The sequence below is a fragment of the Parasteatoda tepidariorum genome, chromosome 11, assembly GCF_982258835.1.
Source record: "Parasteatoda tepidariorum strain Cologne lab strain chromosome 11, Ptep-v5.0, whole genome shotgun sequence".
Lineage (NCBI taxonomy): Eukaryota > Metazoa > Arthropoda > Arachnida > Araneae > Theridiidae > Parasteatoda > Parasteatoda tepidariorum.
The window spans coordinates 6,412,651-6,432,028 of record NC_141765.1 but is presented as its reverse complement, the minus strand read 5'-3'; the positions used below and the strand labels follow the sequence as shown (position 1 = coordinate 6,432,028).

General features: G+C 31.6%; 1 protein-coding gene across 4 annotated transcripts in view; it reads right to left on the bottom strand.

The window, feature by feature from the left end:
* LOC122270917 (glutamate receptor 1) overlaps positions 1 to 19,378 on the bottom strand; it is a 573,804-nt gene that overhangs the window by 48,259 nt on the left and 506,167 nt on the right. For all 4 annotated transcript variants that reach the window (XM_087154568.1, XM_087154569.1, XM_087154570.1 and 1 more), the window contains one exon: positions 10,040 to 10,395. In XM_087154568.1, the coding sequence (XP_087010694.1) occupies positions 10,040 to 10,395 (356 nt within the window). The remainder of the gene's footprint in view (positions 1 to 10,039; positions 10,396 to 19,378) is intronic.

Below are 19,378 nucleotides of genomic sequence, written 5' to 3'. Positions count from 1 at the left end.
ACTCTTATGAGACAATTTATACCTTTATAAATTGTTTGAGTTTCCTCTAAAAGTTTAATATATTCTAACAAAAACATTTCAGTCAATTTGGTTTTTTGTAACTCCTCTTAATCCTATTTAAGTCATTTTTTTAATGTTGCAATTCCAACAGTAAAATAAATGTGTATGGGTGGCTCTCCAAGAACCTAATAAAATAACTCCTTGGCTTAAGATAGAAAATTGTTTTAGACAAAATAATGTTCATTTGTTTCTATGATATAAAAAATGTCATTCATTTATAATTTCACAAAAAAAATTATAAATAGCCTTTGTCTAAATATATTTTTCAGTAATTTGAGTCCATTAAAAAATAAATAAATAAATGAAACATTTTTAAGCCTCTATTCATTTACCTTATTAACCTTAAGAGTACATTTCCCAAAGGTTTAAATTGTAAATATATATATATATATATATATATATATATATATATATATATATATATATATATATATATATATATATATATATATATATATATATATATATATATATATATATACAGGGAGTACAAATTAGTTCGGTCCGTTTTCAAAAGATGGCTCTGGCTGTTCTGAATGTTTCATAGTGACAGCTGGTTTCGGTGGTTTCAGAGACGTTAGACATCTGTTAATAATATTCAGGCTATATCGCTTTGAGATTCATACAAAAATCCTGTTCTTTACTTTGTTGAATATGTCAATTTTTGTGATAACTAAGCAGCATTTGCGGGAGGTTTTATATCTCTGCTTTAATTGGAAGAAAAGTGCAGCTGAAGAGTATCGAAGGCTTGTAGCAGTTTATGGTAACAATGCTCCAACTGATAAATCATGTAGGAAATGGTTTCCACGTTTCAAGAATGGTGAATTGTGAATGGTGTTGTATACTATGAGCTGCTACAACCTGGCGACTCTATTACGGGCGATCAATGTAGGCTACAATTGATTCGTTTGAGACGTGCATTACGAGAAAAACAATCGGAATACGAGCAAAGACATGACAAATTTATTCTTTTGCATGATAACACTCAGCAACATGTCGCAAAAGTCGTAAAAATTATTTGGAAACGCTCGAGTGGGATATTTTACCTCACCCGCCGAATTCACCGGACAATGTTCCTTCTGATTATTGGTTGTTCCAACGAATACAGCATGATTTGGCTGGTCACCGGCTCACTTCTTTCGCAGAAATTGAAAATTGTCTCCTAACTTCGATCGCCTCAAAAGACAATAAATGTTTTCGAGATGGAATTCGAAAATTGTCTGAGAAGTGTGAAAAAGTAGTAGCCAGCGATGGACAATACTTTGATTGATCGGATCATTCATTTTGTTCTGAAATAAATTCAGTTTAAACCACAAAAAATGGACCGAACTAATTTGTAATCCTAAGATATATATATATATATATATATATATATATATATATATATATATATATATATATATATATTATCAATCTAAAATAATATTTCATTTTTGAATGAAAAATATAACTAATATGATTTATAAATTTTCGGCATTAAATAGATAAATTTACTTCAAATGCCTCTTAAAATAGCTCATGGATTATTCACTTAAAGTTGTAATACTATTAACTACACAAAATAGAAATTAACTTCGTCTGAAACTAGACCTCAAAAGAATGCATGAGTGCTTAAGACGAAATAATGTTACAACCCATTGACACACCCACTCTCTTCACCAAACATCACGCCCACAAAACTCATTAACTTTACTGAAAGGAGTCCTAGTATTAAAAGATAAAACCTAAAGTTATTTATAACATAATGAGAGCTGTTTATAAATAAACAAAAGATAGCTCACTAGGTTTTATTTCTATTTGAAAGCTCTGGCTTTAGTTTGGACTTACAATGTATTTTATCTTTGCACGCACTATTAAATTAGATAAATAAGATAATTGAGATAAAATAGTATATAACGTTGAATTATTACATTTTAATAAAGAAACATAATTTTTTTTCTTAGAAAACCAAAACACAATGAAATTGTACTTTTTATTCGAAACATAAGTTTCCATTCTTTCGAGGGAAAAAACATATTACAATCACGAGGCAAATTATTATTTAAAAACATGAAAAAATACATTAAATTATATATTTGAGGACTGTTTTTTAAGTAAGGGCTGTTTTGTTGTGTACACTAATAGGTGTCGTGTGCGTCGCAACGATTGCTTATATCATGTCCCGGCATTCCTTGGGAACAACTGTCAGTTACAGCTGTGTAGGCAACCTGTACTGTCAGTTCTATGTCTTTAAAATGCTCAAGTTCAATATATCGCTAGCCGCGTATGAGGTACTGTCAGTGATACGTTTTTAGTCGTAAAAAACTTGTCTGCTGTAAACATTCATCGACAGATTTGTGAAACTTACAAAGCTTCCTATTGGCATGATGACAGGAAAATTTGCTACTCCATGATTCTCTCCACAGATCAGTCCCGAGTCTTATTGGACTCTTTAGGCTGGGAAGTTTTGGACCTCCTCACAATACATCCCAGACCATGAACTAAGAGATTTTCATCTTTTCCGTTGTTTCAAACATCATTTTGGCGACAACCAGTACAACAATGATCACGTAGACGTAAAAACGGCCATGATCTCTTGGTTATCGGAGCAGGCGACAAGTTACTATGGAGTGGGTATTTTAAATCTAGTTATAAGGCATGATGAGTGTTAAAGCAAAACTATTTTGAAAAAAAAAAAAGAGAAACATTTGTAGATTCAAAAAATAAATTTGCTTCTTGAAAATTTTCATTCGTTTGGTTTTTATTTTCAAACTGCCCTCACTTAAAAAACAGCCCTCGTATATATGACTTACTGTTTCTTATGATGGCACCTTCTTTCGCTCATTTGAACTTATTACTACCTCTACGACTACCTTTTTAATAAATTTAAAAAAAAAATAACCACTATGATTAAAATAAAATTACATATAGTTAAAACTACTGAAACTACTACTTTTTGTGGTTTAATAGAGGGTGATTATAAAATACTTTGCCAACATATATCCCTCCGGAGAGCATACCATTTGAGTGAACAGAATAATATTTTGTTCTTATGTAGGGTAAACCAACCAGTGAAGGAACACTACCCAGTGAAGGAACATTTCATATATATTGATTAAAAATAAGAATTTGAAAGTTTTTCTTTAGATTGATTGGTAACAATAGCTTACTGCTAAACAATAGGAAGTCATCTAGCAATATTTTGGATTACCTGGTCAAATAGATTTCTCAGAAAAATTTTTTGAATTTGTTATTATCTCTGCAGCACCTTGTTTCGTTGAAAAAATTATAAGGTGAGTGTTTGTACTTATATGTTTGAAGTGGAATTAATTGCATGTAGTAGTCTTATTTTTCTCACTGTGAAAAAGAGAATTCAAAATATAGTTATTGAAGTTACGTTTTATTTTTTTTAAAGTACCATAGCATAATCAAGTACTGAGATAAGGGGGTGTTTATTCACTGGTTCACCAAACGATGAAAAACCAGTGAAGGAACAAGTGTTCCTTTACTGGGTTTTTCTCCCAGTTAATAAAAATAAAAGAAATTTTTTAATTTTCTTGTACTTTTAGTCATATTATACATCAAAATTCTGTTTAAAAGACAAAAAACAACTTCCAACCAGTGAAGGAACACGCATGTTCCTTCATTGGATCACCAAACGATGAAAAACCAGTGAAGGAACAAGTGTTTCTTTACTGGGTCCATTTCTCAGTTAATGAAAATAAAAGAAATTTTGTAATTTTCTTGTACTTTTAGTCGTATTATACATCAAAATTCTGTTTAAAAGACAAAAAACAGCTTCTAACCAGTGAAGAAGCAGGCATATTCCTACACTGGGAATACTTCCAGTGAATGAACAGTAATGTGTGATATATGATTTTACATGACTCTAGGATAAGTAATTCTGCTATATAGAGGACAACCGAAATTTTGTTAAAAATTGTATGAATAATTCCTGAAATAATTTCAGTTCAAAATGTTAATTTAATAGCTTAATTTACGAAAAAATTATAATTTATATTTATTAACGAGGTGTGTAGTTACATCAAATGTTAGGCAACTTAATAAACTATGTTTACAAATCGAAAACTAATTAAATATAATCATAAAAATTTTAATAGAACATTTTTTCGCTGGCTTTTGCACCAAGAACTCCTAATAAGCTATCATTATAGAATAGCAACGTGATTATATAATTTATAGAAACTACTTTACAATGTTAGAATTTAGAAGCAAGTTCCTCAACAAAAAGCAAAGCTAAACAGAAACGATACTCAATTTCTTCAGAAGCTTGAGAGGGAAATCCCTCAAGATATGTTGCAAATTTTTAACACAGCATTGGCGGAAGAGTCTAATATCGAAAATGTCCAAGAGCCTGTACTTTTTTCAATATGGAAGAAGCACGTATTAAAAGAAGACCACTTGGTTAAGTCAAACTTAGGAACTGAAGCTAGTATTGATAATGAATGCATCTTAGATATCGAATTTGAATTGAGTCCTCATGCTGATTCTCTTAGTTGAAAAAAGAAATGATTCTGTAAGTAAAATCAGTACTTCTAAAGATCCTCTAGATATAAGTCAACAAGAGATGGATTTGCCTCAAACTTCAAGACACCTTTCCCCCGTCTATTTTCAAGAAAGGCATTCTAGAAATGTTGCTGAAAAATCCGAAGAAGTTTGGAAGAACCATTTACATTGGCCAAATATTGATGATAAAAAGAAAGGTCAAATAAGAAGAAAAACGAATAAATTACCTTTTGCACTAACTTCAGAGAAATGGCAAAAATTTCAAGAGGCTGAAAGATCTAAAAAAAGTTAAAACAAGAGAACATGGAAAAGAAAAAGAAAGAAAATATACTAAAAAAAGAAAAAAAGCTTCAAGAAATAAGAGGAAAAAGAGTAAAAAAAAAGGTGATAAAATAATAATAATAATAAACAGCATCGGATGACACAATGATTTAGATTTGACTGTCAAATTATAAGAAAAAATGATTTTTTTTTTGTATTTAACATCACTTTAATTTCTAGTTCATGATCACAGAAAAAAGTTAGCATTTTACAAGTACTTGTATCTTATAATTTCACAAATAGTCTTGTTTTTAGTCGGACTTCTATTTAACAAAATCACTAAATACCAATAATAAGCTCGTTATATGGAAAATTCGTTAAATAGAAAATCACCTCTTAAAATACTTAAACAACACAAAACAGGTTTTAAATTCTTAAACACTAGACATAATTAAAATAGCAATTGATACACTTTCATCTTGTAAACTAGTATCTACTATTTATCATATAAATCTTAACCATAAAAGAAATCTGCATGGAAAGCAAGAATAGAGCAAAACATTATCCAGTGTTACACTATCATGCTATATACATTTTCAACTAAAAAAAGTCTAAATTTATGTATAAAAATATAGTTGCATTTATTATGAAAGTAATTTTAAACATACATTACCACTTGCGTTAAGTTAAATTGTTATGGATGAAATCCGTTAATTTGAAGTGAGTTTTTCGTTTGAAGTGCAAACAAAAAGGGAAAGGGAATTTACTGCTTTCTCAAAGATAATTTTTAGACAAAACAGTAATACATTTCATAAAGCAGTGGCTTCGAAAATTAATTCAAGGTCATTTCCCCCATAAATTGCTTTAACAAGTTTAAAATGTTAAGAAATATTTTGGAAAATAGGGAAAGTGGATCTCAATGAAAAGTTCGCTAAATAGAAAATTCACTTCGCTATATGGAAGTTATTTTACAAAAAAATTTCCAAAATGCTCTTGGTTCCTCGAAACAATTCGTAAAATAGGGAAATTCGTAGAATGGAAGTTCGTTAAATAGATGTCCGACTGTATTTGTATGGCTAAAAAATTCATAAAGAGCATTAAAAAATAACCAAAATTAAGTGTTCCTTCACTGGGCAATTTTGTGTTCCTTCACTGGTAAGAGCTGTTCCTTCACTGGGTCTTCTTACTACTTGTTATTTGAACCTCCAAAACTTTAAAACAATATTATGTAAGTTCTCGAAATTTTTTTTGCCTAGTTTGCAATTAGTAACAAATATGTTGACACTGTCATTCAACTGAAATTACGAATTTTGAAATTAATATGATTTTTTAAAAGGCAAGCGAAGCTTAAGTGTTCCTTCACTGGTTAGTTTACCCTATTATAATAATTGTGCTCCAGATGACGTTACAAACGATTACGTAATTTACAGTTACATTGAGAAAATTTCGAAATTTTCAATTGCCAACACCCACTTCTTTCGTCGAATCCTGGAAATAAAAAAACACTTAAAATGGAGTTGGAAAAGTATTTTATAAAGCAAGAATTTGCAACGTTGAACTTTTGCCATAGTCCCTATTTTTCATGAACGCTACCGAGAGAAGAGTGTGAAAAAGTCTTGATAAACAGAAAAGAAACTATGGGCATGCCAGAAATTTGAGGACATATCAAAAAATTTTAAAATATAAAATGATCATTTTTTTTTTCTGTTTTTGAAGGCTTTTACCACACTCTTTTCTCGCATTCGTTAAAAAACCATTTACGTTTTAAAAATACCATTTCTAATTTTTGATACTGTAAAGAATTTGTTTCAATAAAAAAAGAGGATGCTGTTATTTGGGGATTTTACTGCTACCGCAATCCTTAAGGGCAGATATTATTTTGTTTTATAACCGTCATTGAAAAGCCAACCCAATTTCGGAATATTCAACTCCGTAGCTTTGTAATTTTGAACCCAATCCAGAAGAGAAAGGAATTCCTTGATCAAGGGAAAAATTTGCCTTTGTAGAGGACTTTTTTTATTTTGTTATACGCTTTGTTTTGTTTTTTGTAACTAACTCGTATTTGCGTTACCTCCCACGGTTAGCCTGACGACAAGAGGACTCTAACCCATTATTCGTCTACCACTGAGGATATTTCATGTCAGTACTGTGGTCGGTGCGAGCTAGATGCGGAATTCGTATTGACTAGCTATCGCTGGGATTCGAACCCGGTTTACCTCATTGGAAGGTGAACGCTCTGTCCCCTGAGCCACCACGGCTTAAGCATATATAATACAGATTCCGCCCACTCTAACGGTATGCTCTCCAGAGGGTAATATGTGGCAAAGTTATTTCATAATCGCCGTATAAAGTAATTGGAAGAAAGGATTTAAAATTTATTTTAATACAATTAGGGCAGTTCTCGGGCCATAAAAAAGGCTGAATACGGGAATATTTAGGAAACAGCTGGGAATTGTTTTAAAAATTGCGGTTTGGGAGAAATATGAATATTTAAAGAGTTGAGTCACTCTGAGATGAGCTTTAGGCGCCATCTTGAATTTAAGAAGGGGAAAAAAGAGTTCAACAGGAGAAAAACTATGTTATTTGTTTCCTATGTAATTTTCTTTATTTTTTTATTTTTATTTATTTATTTATTTTGTATAGAATCATATATCTTAGAAATTAAGTCGATAGGAGTAACTAGTTCAAATTTAGAAATTTAGTAAATATGAAATATAAAACAGCTTACAGCTTTTGATTATACCTATATTTAAATTTGATATTGTACCGATAAAATGCGGTATTTTTTCCCTGTATATATTTTTATTCTTAATAAGATAAGATGAAAACAAAGTCCATAAAACTAATTGTTTGAAAGTTATAGGAGTTATAAAGGTTTCTTGTATAAAAAGTGGAAATGAAAAAATATATTTTATAAATGTGACATTTTCACACACTCTAAATTGTTTGTCATATTGACTTGGATTTTATCTCATTCAATTCAACGTAAAAAATACATAGGAACCAATACTTTTACTCTTATTATTTATGTAGTAATATCTGACCTAGTATAACCTCGTAGGTACATAAGTTCAAAATCTTCAACAATTTTTGAACTATAAGATTTATCGATTTTGTTTTGGTCCATCTCGATTATTAAAGAACAGTAAACAGGAAATAATATTTACTTATCGTGATTGGTATTTTCAATATTAAAATACACTCTATAACAAAAAAATTGACGCACCAAGAAGGAGTTGTCCGATTGAAATGAAAATTGGTGGACAGGAAGACAATGTACAGAATAGTAAATGATTAAAATTTCAGAACAATTGAATAATTTATTGCAGAGTTACAGTAACAAGTTCAATAAGGTATTGACCCGCCTCTAGCCAGGATACAAGCTGCCACACGGCGTGGCATAGACCGATAAAGCTCCCAGATGGTCTCTTGCGGTATTTCCTGCCAAATTCGATCCAGTTGTCGAACGAGATCATCAACATTCCGTGCCAGATGCAATCGCCTTCCCATCATATCACAGACATGCTCGATGGGAGAGAGATCTGGTGATCTGGCAGGCCAAGGAAGAGTTTGACAAGCTTGCAAACAGTTCATAGCAACACGTGCCGTATGTGGTCTGGCATTGTCCTGCTGAAAAACCAGCCCAGGGCGCTGCAAAAGGAACGGTAACAAAACAGGTTTTAGGATGTCGTCGACGTACCACTGTGCAGTAAGTGTACCTCTAATGACGACCAAAGGGGTCCGGCTGTCAAAGGAAATGGCACCCCAGACCATAATGCCTTGTTGAGGGCTGGTGTGACGTGCAATAGTGAAGGCAGGAACCCCCCTCTTCCCTGTGCGTCTCCAAACACGTCTCCGATGATCGTCAGGACACAGTTGGAAGCGGGATTCGTCGCTAAAGACTGTTCAAAACATATCTGTTCAAAACATTCATGCATGCGAAATTTCAAAGCAATCGGGGGATTGCTTCTTGGTGCGTCGATTTTTTTGTTATAGAGTGTAGGTATAATCAAAAATTTCATTTTTTTTAAAACTTTTATCTTAATATCTTAATAAACCCTTTATAACTTCCAAAATATTAAGCCCATGGACGATTTTGGACTCCTTTGATTCAGTGAAAAAAAATAGTTAGGGAAAATATAGCAAAGTTTAGGTTTTTCCCTATTCCCTTTGTAAATTATGAATAGTAGTTAAAAATCTTTTCGGAAGAGGGGGAAATTTCCTGGTATCCTTATTTGTCCCTAACTATAACCTTTTAAAAAAATACCAGATTTACCCTAATTATTCAACTACTTAGAATCTTGCCTAATTAACTTTGTTACATCTTTACTTTTGTTATACATTGAGTCTTTGTTATGGTTACATTATACATTTCGTTTTTCTTAAAGTCCACTGGGAAATTAACTTTTTTTAATTCTTAAAATTACTGATCACATAACTATCAAAAGTTTTCTACTTAACTATTCAGTTATTTGCATTGCATCAAAGATGAATGCTAAAAATTTTAAAAAATATTAGCTATTTATACGTGTTATTTCCTTACATGGAAAGATGTAAAGATATTTTTCCATATGCGAATATTTTTAATCGTTCATAATTGGAAATATAAGCAGTTTATATTATACATTTATTTATTACTATGTATTATATTAATATGTATTATTTCCCAGAAAGACTTATATTTATTCTAGTGTATAGCTATATTTTTGATGATAATATATTTAAAATAAGAAAGTTATAATTTTTTAAAGAAAACTAACTCTTGTACACAAAGTGTTAAAGCCAATTATTACATTCATTGTAGAAATATGATACTTTTTAAAAAAATATCTTTCTACAATAAGTCAAAGCATTTAAATAATTCTAATAATGCTTCAAATAGCATAAAAGAATAAAATTCTTCTATTTTTAAAGATTAATTTGCTGACATATTCATTTAGAAATTAATATTAATTTTTAACATTTTGTCAGTTTTAATTAAATATAAGCTCTCATAATAGCTTCATATTATCCGTATCACATTTTGTTGTTGTATCAAATTTCATGAGGCTCTTGTTTATAAAATTTGGCTTCTTTAAAAATAGTAACAACTTTATATTTCTTTTTTTGCTGTCAGAATAAAAAAATAAATAATTGTATCTTATTCTCACCTCTAGATTTGTGTTTGTAATACCAGAAACAAGTGTTATTGAACTTGATAAAATAGGCCTACCTTGGACAAATATCGCAACCTTGTTGCATAAATGCTCCAAGTGAAAACCAAAGACTGTTGTAGAGTGAAAAATCATTGGCAACTGAAGGACCAACTAAAGAATCTTCCAATCGCCACTCATGTGGTGAGAAGCGACTCACCAAAAACAAAACAACTGAGACTCCAACATATGCAAAGATGATACACATCCAGATTTCTTTTGAGAGAGGATTCATGAAAGAAAATACTCCCGGTTTCTTCTTCATTGGTTTCTTTATCATAATACTTATACCAAGAGACATAAATGGTTTTGTAAAATCTATAACACGTTCTCTTGCTGAAGTTATGGTTAAAGGTGCAATGGCCATATCAGCTTCCTAAAAGAAAACAAGTAAAAAGGTTAGTTTCATTCTGCAAATTCTTCGATAATGTCAGTTAAAGCCTACGTATGAGTGCCTAAAATTTTATTTTCGCATATCGTATTGCTTGACGGTCTCATCTTAAAACTGCGTTTCAGGAGATGATACTCCAAAAACTATTCTTAACGTGTCATCAATACCCTTCACAAACGATCAATAACTGGTTGCGTGCTGCACTACAGATGTCTCTGATTCAATTTCTCGGCACCTCTCTCATGCCTGCACCACCATCTATTTATCAGAATTTTTTACTTAATTTACAATATGGTGGGAGGAAGGAAGAAATATCTCTGAAGCATAATGCCTCAAACAATGAAGTCTTTCAGTATTTTGTTATTATTTTTAAATTGATTTTCAAAATCTCTCAGCCATTTATGGGACACCCTGTGTATAAGATGTAAATTAAAGATGAAGTGCATTAAATCACAAATACTTTTCATTTTTCCATAATATCATTTTTATTCCATTAATATTTTGCTTCATTTTCATACTTAACATAGCGAACGCTATTTAAAGATGGAAAAAATGCAATTTGATGTTGCTTCGAATGAAGTGCCTTTCATTTGACAAGAGAATACCACTGGGGAGAAAGCGCGACTAAGCTCAGAACCCCATGAATAGATGACAATACCACCCACTCGTGAAGCTACTATTAAAATTTAGACTTATTTCTGATAAGGAAGGAAATTTTCTCTAGATCCATAAACCCATAATACTGCTTAGAGACCGACTGCAGGACTTGCGATTCTACTGATTTTAGGAGAATGTTTTGAGAAATTTTATCGACTTCAAAGATCGAACTCCGAACCGATGCTCTAACCACAGGGCTTCCACGGTAGCGTAACTCAACACTCATGAATAACTGTTATAAACTCACAAATATTACGAAAATAATACTTCATTCGCTAAAAAACATTATTTCGCATAACTAAAACACATTTGAAGAACATCTTAACTCCCATAAAAAAATTTGGATAGTCGAATTCCTTAAGTTTATTTCTTTTTATATTATATTACAACTCGTTTTGTTATAGTAATGAAATAGTGCATGGCATAGATTTTTTCCACAAATTAAACTTACTACTTTTTATGAAGTAATTTTTATCATAATTACTAATAGCAGTTGTTACCTGTGAAATTTTTAAAAATAATGCAAACATATTATGCCCTATTTCATTTGAACTTGTGTTTCTTTCACATCTCACGTGACTACTGATAAATAATTATGAGTGAATCAAAAATATAGTAAGATTTACTAATGTCACGACGTTGCCTCGTGACAATTCTCGCTGTAATCGTTTGTTAATTAAACAGTTGATTAAGATCCCGTGGTCTCATCTCGCAATCGAATTCCAAGGGTCAGTTGAACTTTCTAGAAATTTGTCACAAGATTATGTTTGATTTGTCGACCTTCGGATGCATGATAAGACCACTAGATCACGTTAAACCCCTTGAAATAAAATATATAAATAAACTCCAAAAAAAGAATACACAAAATTCCTTGCGACACGCATATAAGAGCAGCTATGGATAAGTGTGCTTCTCCTTATATATTTGGTAGAATGATTAAATAATAAATAAAATATAAACCTTTTAAGTTTCATTAAATACCCGTCACACTAACAAAAAGATCATTTACATAAAAATATAAAATTAGAGTTTACAATATGCAATACCAGTGGCGTAGTGAGGGGTGGGCAAGGGAGGGCATCATGCCCCGGGCGCTACTCACAAAGGGGCGCCAAATGGTCGGCAAAGCAAAAAATTGCTGTTTAATTTTTATTTTTATTATAATTTATTTCTGGAAAACATATTTTAATTTTAGTGCCAGTGTAATATAATAAATGTTAATTTGTAAATAAAAAGGAACATTAATAGTCTAAATCAAACTGTAATAATATATTCATAATAGAAATGGCACGTCTTTTCTACTAGCAGGGCTGACTCGACCTGTGTCTGTCAGCACTTTTTTATGGCATCTACGCTGTGTAGTTACATAAATTATCTCCTTTCTTGATTTGTCTGATAAAATAATATGTAATAATAAATATTTGAAGTGTACAAAGTACAAGCATTCTTTCTTCCAGGACAATATATATTTTTATTTCCATAAACGCAATGTAGCTTACGCTTGTTAAAACGATAACAATAACACTCTAATGTACTTATATGTACAGTCTAATGTACTTATATGTACACGGAAAAAAGTAGCCGAAAAATAACAACTAAAGGATCGAAAAGAGACACACAACAAATACATCGTTTTGCCGTTTCTAGGAAAGGACACAAACGCCGTATTTGTTGTGTGCCTGAGAAATATCAGTATTAAAAAATAAACGATTCCTTATTTGTTACCTTCCGGATACTTTTTTCTGTGACTGTACGTATCTTAGACACTTACGACAGGTTGTGGAAGTCGGCAACAAATTAGGGAAATCCCGAAATATTAACGTTTAAGTTATTTTGAGCGTGTATTTTTCAGTTTTGCGTCCTTGTCATCGCGCTCTGCTTATAATAAAAATGAAATATTATTAAATATTATATAATATTATATTATATAATTTAATGTTATCTAATGTATTAATTCTAATAAATGTGTAATGTTAGTAATTCTAATGTATATTTCACTGTGTTACTACCTTTCAAGTTCAAGGCATTCTTGGTAAGTAATAAACCAAATAATGAAGCCATGTTTAAAAACTAGCACTTCAAGTTGGTACAAAAGTAGGAAACCTATTATCTTTACTTAGACTTGTAGCTCAGTTTGATCCGCTACTAGCAAATCATCTTAAACATGCCATAGAAGCTCTAAAAACTGTCTCACATTTGTCAACACAGATCCAAAATGAATTCATTCATCTTCTGGCATCTACAGTTCGAAATCAACTAATAAACTATATCAAAAGAAATAAATATTATGGACTTTTGTTTGATTCAACTCCTGATATCTCTCATCGAGAACAAATGTCCCAAGTCGTTAGGTATGTAGATGCTGATTTTATGAATAAAAAAGTTTCCATCAAAAAATCTTTTTTGAGTTTTATTGAAATACATGCTAAAGATGCAGCCTCGATCGAAAATACAATTTCAGAGAAATTAAATTCCGATGAAATTTCATTAACAAACTGCAGACCACAATTTTACGATAATACTGCCGTGATGGCAGGTCACACATCTGGCGTTCAACAAAGAATAGTGGAAGAAAAATCATAAAGCATTATCTGTAAATTGTGATAACCATTCATTGAATTTACGTTGGAGTTACTACAGCTAAACAAGATCAAATCGTTGTGACATATGTTTTGGAATAATTGAAAACATATATCTGTTTTTCTCACGTTCAACATTACGATGGGAATTATTAAAAAATGCTTTAACAAAAAGTGTTCAACGGGAATCTGAAACACGATGGATCGGCGAATACAAGCAGCTAGCGTTATCGTCGATAGCAGTGTTTCCCAAACTTATGACTTTTGTGTACCCTTTATAAATTTTTCGTAACGCTGTGTACCCTAATAAAATTAATGCAGATTTTACTATAAAAAAATTGCACAGAAGTTAAAAATTACAACTGGCTTTTGACAATACTAATTATTAACTGTTAACTCAGCGAAAAATAGCCAATTGAAAAATACTAAATTGTAAATTTTCAAGGAGAGCTTTGTTTTTAAATAAAATTTTTTTGAAATGTTCTTTTGTTGTAAGATATTCGCATAAGAACGCGTACCCCCGCTAAACTGTTCCCGTACCCCTTGGGGTACGCGTACCACACTTTGGGAAACACTGGGCTAGAGAATATAGTAGAACAATTAGAAAAATTAGCAGAGGACATTACCACTACAAGTGACACCAGAAGTGAAGCTACAATTCTGTTGCAAAATATACTAACTTCCAGTTTCATAAATTTAGTTCATTTCTGGTATGAATTCCTAAGGAGGATTGATCGTGTGCAGCTCAGATTACAAGATCCGAGAATGAATTTTAGAGAAGGGTCCAATGATCTTGAATCATTAGCGATTGAACTACCAGAAATTTGAGACAAGCTCCGTGAAGAGGTAATAGAAAAAGCGAAGTCTCTTTGTGAAAAATGGGATATTGATACAACAATACGTGTAAGAAGACGACGCAAAATGCCTGGAGAATTGGCTAGAGATGTTGGTCTTTCCACAGAAAATGAAGTTTCTCGCGTTATGAAAAGCGTTCTTGATCGCCTCCAACAAGAAATATGTACGTACACGATTAAGTGACCTTAAATTCAAATTTGGAATTCTACTAGACATTGAAAATTTATTAAACGAGGATAATGTTGATAACGACCTTGAAAAAATTTGTACAAATTTGGGTGAATTTTATTATACAGATTTCAATGGAATAGAACTCTTTATCGAAATATGTGATTACAAAATGTTACTCCGCAGTAGATAAGAAATTGAACCTAAAACGCCATTAGAATTTCGTACTTTTATAATCTCGTATGGAGAAGATGTTTTTCCAAACCTGAGAGTGACACTTCAAATACTCCTGACTATCTCAGTATCAACTGCTAGCTGCGAAAGTTCATTCAGCAAATTAAAATTAATTTTAACATATCTACGATAAACGATGGGACAAGATCGCCTAAGTGACCTAGCATTACGTGTGGAAAGAGAAAAATTTGAAATGATCAACTTTGATGATATTATTGATAAATTTGCTTCATGAAAAGCAAGGAAAATTTATACATAGTAATTAGTTTTATTAATGTATTATAATCATATTATTATCAAATATATGTATCCCCTTAGAGATAATAAATATTTACTTTTTTATTGTTTTAAAACTGCGTGTTTTTAAAATATTTCTTTATAAATATGTAAAATAAATAATAGGTATCTTTTGAACTAATTCTAGATGATCATATACAATTCAGAATCTAGTCTTATTTTCTCAATGGCATTTTTTGTCTCAAATTAAAAGCCTAGCTTGAGCCTATGACTTTATTTATTTATTAATTTGGGAGTATATTTTACATATAATATTATATGGTTTTCGAATGGGGGGGGGGCGCTGAAAAGGTATTGTGCCCCGGGCGCGAGTTAAGCTCGCTACGCCACTGTGCAATACATATATTTACTTTACTCAATATTCTTGAGATAGTATTCAGCAGCCTCAAATAACAAAAACAGAAATCCAATTTATTATTTCTTTGTTTTTCTTTTTCTTAATGGCAACTTATCTGTGATAATGTCAATCATCACAAGTTTATTCTCTCCTTAATATAATTTTGTTTTCTTAAATTTGATTCGCTTTTGTTTTTTGAAAATTTGCTTTACTTTTGTCCTCTTAATTCTTAATTTCTTGTCTACGAACTTCATTAACGTTCAGTTTATAATTAATTCTGTTATCAATTTACAATGTATAACTTTAAATACTGCATATTTTTTTATTAATTAATTACTTTTACAGATTATTATTATGCTTTATATTTTAAATATGCAATATTAATTTATTTATAATTGTTTATTACTGCATGTTTCTCTTTTTCAGTCATGCTCTGCCTTAAGATTATATTCTTCAATCTTATTTTTCACGTTCTGTAACCTGATATCATGTTGGTCCCCTTTTCCTTTAGCTCCCATTTCTTAGCAGGTGACACTTGCGTGGGAGGAATAGGACCCTTTTGCTGCAGCTGGACTCTTGGACCATTCACTTTAAATTTTATGTCTTGTCCCCTTCACCTCGTGACACTTTCCTTTTTTTCTCACACGGTAGGTGAACTTTTAATTGCGTACTGGATGGATATCGTCATTTTTAACCTTTTTGACCTCGCTTCCCTGTTCACACGAGGTAGTCGCGAACACGTGTTACTTTTTTATTTTATTTTATAACCGTCGTTGAACAGCCGACCCAATTTTATGGGTTTACGACTACTTACGTTCAACTCCGTAGCCTTGTAATTTTGAACCAATCCAGAAGACAAGGAAACTCCTGGATCAGTACCCCCAGAGGTATAACACGTAACAAGTTTTTAAACTTTTTTAAAGTGTCTTTTAAAAGTAATCAAATCAAGTACGGTATTGACCTAAAAAAAATGATATTAAATATTTCTGAAAAAGCCCAAGCTTTTTATCAAAACCATTGGTTTTATATATTTTTTGTTACACCTTTGCTTTACGCAATCTCAAAAACCGGTTATGAACCAATAACACGTGTTACTTGTATCTTCTCTTACTAGATTCTTCTATCGGCCAATGGTTTCTTCAGGGGTTGAACCTGAACAGCCCACTTTTTTTTTTCATTGGCCTTCCGAGTACCCCTTTTTTTCCCTCATTGGCTATTCACGAGGGACCCCTAGTTTTCTTAAGGCGATGCATGAGGAAAAAAAGCATACACTCTCTCTTAATTGATTATATGAATGACATTTATTTTTAATCAAAAAGATTTTTGTTGGGTGATGTACAAAAAAAATGCGAAATATCTTACGGAAATTTATGTAAGAAAACATGTGTTTAATGATTTACGAAAATTCTTATGCCTTGTGATTTCGCTTAATGAAACGTCCACGAAAATTTGTATGAGTGTTGGTGTGTGTTTACCGATAAAAGAAAAAGAAACAAGACGGATGCAAATAACAATGATCTGTATTCTTTTTACCACAGTACAGCATCGCTGTCTTATTGCCATGTTGGGTGAGTAGTCATTTTTTAAAAATAGTTAGCACAGATAATATCAATCTCACAAGAATGTGGTACCTTAAAATTTTTATATGCATTTTTCCTTATCATTTATATTAGTCGCTTTTGTTTTATTCCCTTATTTCTAAATGTATGACCCAATGGACCTATTGGGTTATTCGGTGTTCAACAACGATGGACCACCACTATTCGGCCTGTTTAACGCAATTTAATGTATAATATCTAACCTTGCCAATTTCACTTAATCTTTAATTTGTTTTAACTTCTCATGCATTCTTGTGGGGTTTACCTTGCTACATACACAACCTACTTATTTTTTTTTAGATTTTATGTACCTGAATTTAATTGTCCCACCAGTTTTGTGTATTAATCATTAATTTTATAAATTGTTTAGGCTTGCGTATTACTTTTTAATCTTAACAATATTATTTGCTTTTAATTCCCAACTTGCACTTTTTGAATATTTAAACTTTTAGACCTTAACAACATTTAAACTGAATATTTTAATATTTAAACCTTTAAACTTTAAGATTATCGTTCTTCGCCATGGAAAAGGCTGGAAGTGTTGCTCATTTTGCGTTGCCTGGTGACCAAAGTGACGGAGGTGAGCAATATTAACCACGCCACACTGCTGCAGATACCCGCTCATAGGGTAGGCCACATTCACACATCACACACAACAGAGAACAGCATACAAAGGAAAACATCCATGTCCTTATTCGATCCCTTGGCCATTGGCTTTGCTGTCAGGCCCGCTAAACGCTCGCCCACCTGGCCGGTAGTATAATTTTATTGTAACAGCACTAAAAGTAAAGATAATATTTTGATTGGTATAGTATATGTATAATAACAGAGATCAGTGGTGGAATTTAAGAACCGCGGTGCTTAAGTATATGTTTAAAATGTATGAATGTCAAAAAATAGAAAGTTTAATTTTTTTTAGTTGCACCTTATCTTTTTTTTTAATGTTATATCATATTCGTAATTTTCTTTCTATCCAATGGCATATTCATGCCAAATTTGGATCAAAACTATTAAATAATTAAGTATTTCTGAAAAGAATAGGCAAAAATTATCTTTTTTCAAATATGTGTGTAATCAAATTGCTTATATTGTACCAAATAAAATTGAAATTATATTTAGTAATTACTCGATTAATTACCTCATTTTATTTTAACTTTATTTCCGATAAAAAGTAAATCGTTAAAACAGTAATTAAAATATCCTGTTACCACACCAAATAAAATAGTTATCTCAACTATCGTACAAGTAACCTGATCGTAAAAACAAATTGAAAATCAAGCTTTATCATCGTTTCTTTAATGACCCTAACCATCAAAGCTTTATTGTCGAGCACTACAAAATATAAGTACACTAAATATTAAGAAGACGGTTATGAATTATTAGCCAGAATTTCCCGCCTAATAAAAGACCGTAATGCATTTACTAATGATAGGTAAACAAATCGTCTGCTTTCTTCTCACTATCGCAAAAGGGTAAAACACTGAAAGAATCCTTCCTCCGTATTCAGCGCCCCTGGGAAAACACTGAATAAGCGTGATGCTTTTAGAAACCTGTAAAGTGGCAAACGCAGGGTACATCAACCAGGGTAAAGGGGTGGCAGGAGCTGTTGAAATCCTCAGTACCCAGCCGTGTGACCCGAAGAGATAATTGCCCCTGATGACGGTGCTGCCGGCGTCAGAACATAGAAAGAGCCTACGTCATTTGCATATCCATTACAACATCCCAGATCCGTGTCCCAACACACTAGGGACACGGATAAGCAAAATAAGGAAAACAATTTTCCCAATTTTTCAGGAGATGTTAAAGATTCTTGCTTCACTGGCTTCTGAAAAATTAGAGAGACTTTTCTTGTATTTTGATTTTGTTAAGAGGTTCCGAACGCGATTTATTGTTCTTTTTTTTACTGCACTTCTTATATGTTTTGAGAGTTGTGATGTGTTCCTGAAGTTGACACATCTGAAAGCTTTACAAAACTAGATTCGTTTATTTCTGTTTCAAAAGAAAAGATAAAACTTGTCAAGTTTTACATTCATAAAAAGAAAAGTCAGTTAGAAAATTGAAAAACATGGACAAAACCTCATGTTGTTTTACTCAATCGGTAGCAAAGGTTTCTTCTTTATGAGCCTATTTTTAGAAAAAGCTAAGTTTTTTCTAACGAAAAGAAATTGAGAAAAGATAGTATTGAAGCAGTTTCAATCTTGTATTTTATAATATTTCGTAAACATAATGTTTGTTTGTTAAGT